The sequence below is a fragment of the Antrostomus carolinensis genome, unplaced genomic scaffold (genome assembly GCF_000700745.2).
Source record: "Antrostomus carolinensis isolate BGI_N321 unplaced genomic scaffold, ASM70074v2 scaffold27355, whole genome shotgun sequence".
Lineage (NCBI taxonomy): Eukaryota > Metazoa > Chordata > Aves > Caprimulgiformes > Caprimulgidae > Antrostomus > Antrostomus carolinensis.
In genome coordinates, this window is record NW_010314794.1 from 38,352 (window position 1) to 48,492 (window position 10,141).

The window sequence follows — 10,141 nt, forward strand, 5'->3', positions numbered from 1 at the left end:
GCGGTGGCTTTCCAGCTCACTCATGGAGCAGTCCTGAAGCAAGGGATTCTCGGTGGCTTTTCTGGCAATCCCAGTGGGTTAACTGGGCTCTTCCCAAAAAGCCCCGACCAAACCGTTGCGTGAGGGGTGAGGAGGCGGGCGCAGGCCCAGGTGTGTCTCGAGTGAGAGCCCGATGCCATGGAGGCCAAAGAAAGACACCAGGAGAACTCCGTTCCATGCAAACTGGCACTGCTTGCAGGCTACAAAGGATTCTCTGTACCAGTTTCATCTTGTGGCATGTCGAGAGCGCCTAAGGGGTGACTTGCCAGACTGGTTGTGGGGATTCCCCATCTCCCAGCTTCTCCTATTGCCCCTTCATGGAGGGGAAAAAAAATAATAATTTAAAAAAAAAAAAAAAAAAAAAAAAGATTGGTTTTGCATATGATTTTGGGAAAACAGACTTCATTGTTTCTGCCTTTTCCTCATGTTTTGCCCTTCAGGTTTTGTTTTACGTGCAAACAGACCTGGTGAGTTGCCCCTTAGCAAGGCACAGAGGGTTTGGCTGGATTAACGTTGCTTCCCTGATTATTATTATTATTTTTTTTAATCGGAGTGCTTTTGGTGCCCATTACAACTGAACTGAGCATTGATCAATTCTGTGCCTGAAAATCATTTGTCTTTAATTTGAGTGTTTTTTGGTTTTTCTTTTGTTGGGTTTTCCGTTTTGTTTTGGTTTTTTTTTCGGTTTTGTTTTTTTATTTGAACTTGCAATACGAAACTAAATCTAACCCTAGATTAACAACACCCTTTCTGGCAAGTTTAAAGAGCAGTATGGTGTTTGTAAATGTCTTTCAAGCCTCAAAATTGCCTGGGTGCACAAAACTGACAAAACCCCAAAAATGAATCAAAAGAGACCCCTGCCCCTGCCCCAGCCCCGAGATCTCAAGGAGGAAGATGGGTTTGTCACCGGCCCGGCCCGACGGCCGCTCACATTTGCAGTGAAATGTGCTCTGGGAAGAGTCAGTGGTGTCTTATGTAGAGTCATTTTCATCCAAAGATGATTTTTGGAAGGGACATCCTGGGTTTGCCACTTCCATCCAGCAATGGTAGTGAATTGTACTCAGGAGCAGTAGAGGACGATCGATCTTGCGCTACAGTGTAGGGGCCCGATTCATTACAAGAAAAATGGTTGGGGTTTTTGCTTTTTCTTCTTTTTGGTTGTGTTTTCCTTTTTTCTTTGCAAATTTGCACAGCCTTCCTTCAGACATGCCTAATCCAAAAGCACAGAGCGTGGCACAGTTGGCCCTTACTGGTCCCTTTCTGCCAGTAAGTGGAAAAGAGCTGGAAAATGCCCGGGCAGGTGCATCCCACCACCCTCGCTGGGGCGAGCTTTGCCCAGAGGCTGCTGGAGACGTCTTCATTGCTGCTGTGGGGCTCCAGCCCCACCAGCTCCCTCCAAATTGGCCTCCTCTGCTCTCCGACCCCATCCTACCAGCTCTTACCCACCTTCCTGGTGTCACTGCCAGCGCGGTGGCTCTGCAGCACCGCAGCTCAGCCTGGGTGCCAGTGCCTGCTGACGGGGCTGAGAACCTGCGGAGAGCGTCCACGCATCTTGGTCTTCCAAGGCAGCTGCAGCCCTTTCATTCCATCCCCTGGGCTGCAGCACGTGGGCACTGACCACCTTGGTTTCTCCCTGGTGTGATGTTCCTCCTTAGTAAACCTGCATGTTTGGTTCACAGCGAAAGGATCCCCCCCGGGGGCTGTTACCTGCACACAGCCCTGCCCTCACTCCTTTTTCTATTGCAGTGAGTGAAGATGTAGTTACCAGTTTACCTTGCTAGATAAACAGGTTTTCTTCTCTGTCACAGCAGAAAGGGACATTTCCCCCTGCTCGTGCTCAGTGCCACTCATAAATTCACATCTAACTTAGCTGCTCACGTGCCGGCGGGGTGAGCGCAGCGATGCTTCTCTTTGTAAATCATGTGCCCAATCGACATCCCAGTGACGAGGTGATAGCTGAGGTCCCTCGAGCAGACACAGGGGTTTGGCCACATCCGTCCATGCTGGGTGGGACTGTGCTGCCGAGTCCCTCAGCTGGTTCTGACAACCTCATCCGTTCTTGTATTTTTTTTTTAATGAATTGGGACCTGAGCCACGGAAAACGAGCAAACTTAAAAGTCTGAATGTTGCAAACTCCTCCTAGACAACTTCACTATCAATGTCACGTTTCTTTTCAATTCACCTGACATATTTCACGTGTAAAACATTTTTGTCGCGTAAATGCTTTTTTTAAAATACAGTCATGGGGAGGGGGCACATTTTTATCTTGCATTTGACATGGGAGGGGTTCATTCGGCAGGAGAGTGAGACAAGGAAAATTTGGCAGGAGAGGGTTTTCACTCCTTCCTCTTTGGTTCATTGACAAGTCCTGAGATTTTTTCCAGTTCCCAACCTGTTGCCACCAACTGTTAATCCCTGAGGACTGGGGATAAAAACCCGTAAGGCCATCCATAGTCCAGCCCAACACTTGCCACTTGGCACCTGCTCGCTTTGCCCACCGAGACGGCCGGCGGCATGCAGCGCGGCAGGACAGCGCGGTGCCGCGGCGCCGGGAGCTGCTCCCCCTCCCACCCCAACCCCCGGCACATCTGGATTTTGGGCACCAGTCCTGGCTTGCCAGTGCTGCCTTTGAGCCCTGCGCCCCGACAACCCCTTACTGTACTTTATACTTGCCAGCTCTAACAAATCTCGTAACGTGAGCTACTGACCTTGATGGTGAGTGTGAGCAGTTATGTTTTGTTGTTTTCTCTCTTGCTTGGTTGGGGCTGCTGTGAGAGAGGGTGTCTCTGAGGCATACTTTCCGGCCTCTCTTACACTCGGACGTGCACACCTCCTCTCAAACACTCTTCTGAGCGCTCTCAGCGGGAAGGTTTGTCCACACCTATTAATCCTCTCTCAGTGTCCAGCTTCTTGTTAGTAGCAGCTGGTTGCATGTTTTTTGCTTGTTCGGACGAAACGGTTCAAGAAACGACTCATATCAACTCTTGAGAAATGTCTCTATTTTTTTGTACACTTTCTTTCTTTTGATGTTTTTATTAATTTCCCTTACTTAAAAAACAAAACACCTGTCGTCCCGTAAAACATTTCACATCTCCCCTTGCCTGTTCTTAGAGTGTATGTATCTGTGGGACTGAACTAAATGCATGCACTGTAGTAGTCGTACTGGTAGCAGTAGATGTAGTTGTAGAACATGCATTGTTGAGTTGATATTATAGGCATCATCAACGTGAACTAGCGTGGCAGTTAAAAGCAGAGCCTTGGTCTGGTTGAAAGCGTAGGGCTATCAATCCAGCAGAGAGCTGCTAACGGCTTGGATCCATAGTACCCTATTTGTTAAATCCCATTATCTGGAAGTTTAAATTGAAGCCAACCTACACCCTCTGTACAAGAACCCGCACAAGAACACGCTGTTCTGTTGATAGTAAATTTGCCACTTTTTTTTTGTTTTTTTTCCAAATTAAACCCCTTAGGAATTAAAATGCTGACTATAACTGTATTCTCTTATTTTTATTTTGTATTAAAAAGAGCTTGAGATATTTCAAAAATCATTTTACAATCATGGTTTCTTCATCAGCCTGTTACTCGTCCATATTAGCCCATAGAATCATTCGTTGGCAGTCGTAGAGCAGATGTGCCAAACGCAAATCACTCCATTTGGGTATGTAAATAATACGGGGTGTGTGAAGCAGCTTCCTGCAGCCTGTCCTGAGACACGAAGCGATTGTTTTTAGGTCATAAACCTTAAATCTTGTTACGCAACAGAGACTCTGAGCTAGTGGTGGGTCGCACTCGTTGCCATGTCACCCAGCTTAAGGGAACATTTTTAAATGGAGACTTAACATTTCATAAATATCAGTGTGAGGAGTTCGAGGCAAGTTCATCATCTTTGCCATTGAGCCAACAAGTGTCTTTGCTTCTCGTGCCCAGGTTTCCGTGCTGAATTTTTCTTTCACAGCTGAAGCTGCACTCAGTAGATTTAACAGATGGTAATTGAGATCCCAAATTAGGCTTTTTATTTATTTGTTTCATTTGTTGCTTGTCAGAAGACATCCTGCTGGGAGTAGAAAAGAGACTGTATAGCATGGTCACACCTTCCCTCCCCGCCTCATCCCCCGGCCGTCCCCGCAAACCAGATGTGCTGGGTTGGAGCATCTCCCTGTTCCACTGGGAATAGCCAAGGCAGTCCTTAGGGCACTTATTCCAGCAAGTGCTTTCAAAGGAAATAAAATATCCAGAATGGGCTTTCAAAATGTAATTAAGGATTTGTATCCGCTCCTTACCTCTAATAGAACATAAAGTAAATCAAGCAAACAGCCGCTCGGATGGGGCTGACGCAATGCAAGCCTGCGCCAGGCGATAGCTGAGCCACCCCTGTTCCTGCCCTTATCGCTGCTGGGGAGTTGAAACTCTCGTGCATCAAGAGGGAGAATCGTTTCCCCCTGAGATCACAATCTGCCAGGGAGACGGGGGGACCCACTGTTCAACGCGCCGGGCGTATGATGGAGTGAGGAGTGTATCTAAAAGTCAGCAGAGCGACAAATTGCATGGGGTTTAGGAAGCCTTGTCTTACGCTTGAAGAAGGTGCTCTAAAAATTTAATCTTGTCATTAGGCACCCATAGTATTAGCAAATTACAGCCATAAAAGTGGGACGATGGTTCGTCTGTGTGCGTGCGGAAGGAGAGGAGCGTTTCAAAGATCCAGTGATGAACCAATTTGGGATTTATACGGCCCGTTGAGAGGACTCCCTTGTGGCACGGCAGCTCTGATGGAACTGCTCTGCCTTTTTTATTCTACTATATAAAAGCACATAAAGTTTAATCCGAGCTATGTAGTCTCAAAAGCCAGAACCTAACAAGTGGACCACTTGGGAGCAGCAGGCAGGCTGAAATTTCTCACTCCGCTGGAACCGCCGGTAATTATGTGACAGAGCCTGGCGGCTGATGCATCGGAAAATTAATGGCTGCATCAGATTTTATCTTTCGCTTATCTTCATAGCAGAGGCAGGCTGTGCTGGGGAGCATCGCGGGCGGCCCAGCAGCGAGGGTGAGGTGGAGGCACCCTGCACGGCACAGGGCTTCAGAGAGGGATGGACACAAAGACAAATGTCGTGTGTGAAGCAGAAATTCCAGCAGGCAGGATCTGCACGGAGCTGCTGCCCGTGTGGTGCCTACACCGCACGGCTCGAGCCTTTCTGTGGGTGGTTTTGGCCTCGTTGATGGCAAGATCTTCTCACTCTTTTGTGAGCACTACGGTTACTTTTCTAACTGCTACCCCAAATTTAAAAAAAAAAAAATAATAATGAAAGGTGAGTCATTTCTGTGTCGGTTCTGAAGTGCTGTGCTGGTCCAGGGTGGGAGTCACGCGGGTCCTTTCCAGAACACAGGCTACACACAAAACCGGTTTGTCTTATTTTACTGTAGGATACCACTTATGGATCTTTTTGATCCGTGAGGGATTGAGCTTCCTGCAGGGCCGAGTAGAAAATTCAGTAGGTCTAAACCAATTTGGTGCTGCTGCTGTTAGGCCTTGACCACAGCAGCAGTCATTTCACAGGGCTCCTGGCTGAAGTCTATCGTGGTTAAAATACATCAGCTTTAATCAATAATTTTGTAATAGAAAATCTTGTGCACTTGATAAATCATCTCCCGTGCAATTAGTGACCACCTCTGAAGTGCAGACTTAAGTACAGTGGAAGTTAATCTTTAACGAATTTAGTGGCTAACTTTTAATAGTCTTTTCAATCAGGAGAATTATTTTCAATGGGAAAACACTCCTCGGCAGAGCTCATCCCGACGTCCCGGCCGCCGCTCTTGACACACGGCAAACGGTGATTGCCTGTGTAGGGACCAGCTCGCTGGTGCAAAGGGCATCACCAGGCTGTTCTCCAGCCCTGTGACCACCATCAGCCGTGTTTGGTTTCCTTTCTCCTGGCTGAAGCGGGGGGATGGAGCTCTTGGCCGTTGTAATTAGACTTTATTCCACGCGAGATGCAGACGAGTCGTCATCAAGTTTGAAACGGGGACCTTCAGCATGAGCTCTCCAGTGCAAGGAGGTACTTGAGCGCATGAGCACGTCTCATGCATGTTAATCACCAAGTCCTCGCTGAGCTGAGGGGTAACTTGCTGTCTGGCAGCAGTCGCAGGCTGTTACCTATTAGTGGAACAGCTACTAAGTGGGACACAGCACACATTTTACTGACATACTATTGTGAGTATTTTCATGCTGATTCTCTCCCCAAATGGTTTAAAAGTAAATACATAATTACAGGGTTGGTTTGGTTTTTTTTTTTCTTCTCTCTCTATCCTTTCTGAAATAGAAAACTGAAAAAGAAGCAGTGGAGTTTTTCCTTGCAGCAGATGTTAGCCTGCATCTGGCTCTGCGATAGCTTGAGGAGTGTGCTGGATTACTAGTTGCCAGAGAAATGCAGAATTGGTCTGCAGGTATATAAACTTGAGCTATTTAAAAATAATCAACTCACTCAGCTGTGTCTTTTTAAGGGCATTTCCTGATAGGTAAGAGACTAGAGACCAGAGCTTTGTGCCATGAGGACAAGGGGAATGGTTTTAAATAAAAGAGGGGAGATTTACACCAGATGTGAGGAAGAAATGTTTTGCGCTGAGGGAGGTGAAACACTGGCCCAGGTTGCCCAGAGAGGTGGGAGAAGCCCCATCCCTGGAAACATTCAAGGTCAGGCTGGACGGGGCTCTGAGCGACCTGATCTAGTTGAAGATGTCCTGGCTCACTGCAGCATGACCTTTAAATGTCCCTCCCAACCCAAACCATCCCATGATTCTATGACTCTTAGGGGTCTATGCCTAAATCCTCCCCTGCTGAGGGGCTGGGGCATTAGCTGCTGACAGCAGAGCTGGTGCCACCAGCTCCCCTCAGACACGGTGCAGTGGGCAGCAGCTTCTCTCAGTGTTTCCTCTTTGACGAGCTCAGGTTTTCCTTTGGGAGGGTGTTATCACCAACCACACATGCCATGGAGGACCCCTCGTGCCTCCTTGCTCAGACGTGGCTTCTGTGGCCGTCTGGCTCGCAGTGCCCAGCACCTCTCTCTGTGTGCCAGCACCTGGTGCAGGAGAGGGTCATGGCACAGAAAGCACCGGGGTTTTGTGCGCTGGTTTCCTCTTCTGTCACCTGGATAAGCCCTCCTGTGCTCCCAAGCACCCACCCAGCCCACGGGGGTCCATCGTCAGCGGGAAGATGCCCCCCAGGCAATGCCCTCCTGCTATGGTGACTTAAAATATGCAGGGAGACAAAGCCCCGTTTTTGTTTTAATTTTCCTCCTGTATTGTCTGTTATTGTACAAAAGGCTTCAATTTAAAATTAACAGGAATGATAGCCAGTTAATGTGGTACAGTGGGAGGCCGGAGTTTCTGTTGCTATGGCAATGGAGTTTGGCTCATTTGTTTTGTAGATGAGTAATTACTACGCAATTAGAGTGGGCTAAAAATAAAGGGGCCTTTTGTTCCCTGTTACTCATTAATATTAATAAAAGACCTGTCCGGGCTGTGGTAAACAATTAATGCAGATGTGGTTGCCCACGGTAAAAGTAGCAACAGCTTTCGTGTTACCCAGCGCGAGGTGAAGGCGCCGGCATCGCCTGGCTCAGCTCTTCCCTTCATTTCAAATAGAGGAATTATTAGAGGTCTGTCTGTGTGAGCACAGCAGCGCGAGCTTTTGCCCTTATTTGCCAGTTGGATGGATGGTAATAAGTGTTAAAGCTTAATGTGCAGACACAGACAGCAGGTACAGCGCTGGGGTCAGATCCTGCGCCACGGCGAGCAGCCGCAGCCCTCGGAGCTGCGTGCGAGAGGATCGCGTCAACTGTAGTTCCCTGGTGCAGAAATCTCTTCGTTTATCTCTTCATTTATCCCCCCTCAGCTTGGTGGTGCCCAAGGGAGGGCGCGGGGCTGTGTGACTGCTGGTGTCCTCCCCGGTGAGCAGCACGGGCTGTGGGATGCCCGGGACAGGAGCCAGGGCTGGAGCAAAGAGCTTGCCCAAAAACCCAACCACGTGAAAGTACCAGTGTGGTGCTGCTGAAATGGCTCCAGCGCAGCGCGTGACAAACGTCGAGCGCCAAAAAAGAGTAGAAGAAAACAGCCCTAAGCATTTGATGTGAAGTATGTAAACATTAAAGCGCACCAGATTTTAAATTAACTGTAAGACCAGTTAAATCGACAGAGAAACCTGTTGGGAAGATGACTAACGGGACAGAGTTTTACCTCTCTGTTTTATTTGCTTGTCTCAACGCAGCCAGCGAGTGTCCCTTGCTGGGATAATGAGGGACAGCGGGGCCATGACCAGGCAGAGGGGCTGTGGGGTGGTCACCCCATTCCCCACAGCCCTGGGGTGCTCAGCACCCCTGGGAAACACCATCAGGAAGGTGGAACCTCCCCAATGGGTGGCAGAGACACTTGAGTGTCCCTGGCCCGAAAGTTTCCAGTGCTGTGCTGGGGGGTGGGTGTCAGCCAAATGGGAACCGCATCCCTCCCAAACTGTTGAACTAATGGAGGGAAACGTAGCACAGCCCTTTGTAAGGTCGACATTTGTTTGTTGTTAAGGATCTAATTAGAAACATGAGAGGGAGCTGAATGGCTGCTTGCTCGGCTAATTAGCGACATGCACGAAGACCACTTTGAACTTCAAGGACACAAAGCTATTAGCGCTTACATCAAAAATGGATTAAACTTCTGTGCTTTTATAATGATTAAAGATGAGCCGCTCGAGAGGAAATCCTTTTGTAAGGCTGTGACAAGAGCTGGCTCCCTGATTGCAGCTTCTACAAGCGAAGCTTTGTGTGGCCCCCGTGTAGCGCTCGGCCCGGCGCGAGGGTGACACTGCTAACTCGCAATATGGAAAATGTGAGGAGGCAATAAATATTGATCGGCCGCAGAAAAATTACAGCCGAGCTGGAAAGTGCATTTATTTGTCCTGCTATGTAACTGCAGGACTGCAGAACGTTCTGTGACTTGGAAAAGCTGGGCTTGAATACCTTGAATTTTGAGTCTTTTCTTCCACAAATTGGTGCACGTCCACAGCTTCCAGACACGGCTGGTGCTTCGGAGGCGTGAACCGCAGCGTTCAGCCGAAGCATGTGCTGCTCACATGCGAGAGAGACGGGGGTGGGTTTGTCAAACACCTGCACCAGTTGAATTTTTAGCTTGCCCAAGCTTGTGGAAACCACCCAGCTCTTGCTCTCTGCTCATCTAAGGTAGCTCAGCAGTTGCTTTTTGTGTCTGTCCCACCGGCTCGATGCCCACACCGGTGCCGAGCAGCGATCCCCGTGCTGCACCACAGAGGGACGGTGCTGGGGCTGCGTCAGGACCAGTTGCCACAAGCTCCCAGTTGCCATTATGTGTCCATGTGGCTGGTGCGGGGCTGAGCGGGGTGAGGAATTGCCGGCAGCCTGGCACAGGGGCTGGGTGCCAGCAGCAGTGAGGAGGGGGCCGGGCGGTGCTCCCTCCTCATCCTCTGCTCACTTCCAGCGGTAATTGCTGAGCCGGGAGCCTGCTCACCACCCGCTGCTTTCTGTCCTTAGCCCAGCGATATTTTGATGTGTGAAGCTGTTTCCGAAGGGGCTGCAGAGGCAGAACAACCTTTTAAAGTGTGACTGCAGATAGAAAATAACGTACAAATAGTACCTTGTTACGGCAGATAGCTGCTCTCAGGGTCTCCTGGCCTCATCACCACTTATTTTACTGATGAGCCTGACGGTTGTTTTATTTTATTTTTTTCCTGCAGGGCCAGTGTAGCTGCAGGGGGGGGTGGGACACACAACTGCTGCCACCAAGACAGGGCTACCTGGCTGCTCCCCATTGCGGAGCCTCATCGGGGTGACACTGGGAAGGCACAAATCTCACGGTTTGATTTGCCAGAGTCAGGACTGAACCAGCTGTCACAAGAAAAATATCTATAGCTCTTCATACTGGCAGAGGAGCTCTGTCTGCCACGGGCTCCTTACAGAGAGGTGTTTGCTTTGCAAGTCTGGTCGGGCTGTCACAAGAAAAATATCTATAGCTCTTCATACTGGCAGAGGAGCTCTGTCTGCCACGGGCTCCTTACAGAGAGGTGTTTGCTTTGCAAGTCTGGTCGGGA

General features: G+C 49.2%; 1 protein-coding gene across 1 annotated transcript in view; it reads left to right on the top strand.

The window, feature by feature from the left end:
• The window catches only part of LOC104524787 (RNA-binding protein Musashi homolog 2), a gene marked incomplete at its 5' end in the record, with an annotated part of 54,164 nt that overhangs the window by 32,318 nt on the left and 11,705 nt on the right, over positions 1-10,141 (top strand). The window contains one exon of the mRNA XM_029084906.1: positions 480-506. Within this exon, the coding sequence (XP_028940739.1) occupies positions 480-506 (27 nt within the window). The remainder of the gene's footprint in view (positions 1-479; positions 507-10,141) is intronic.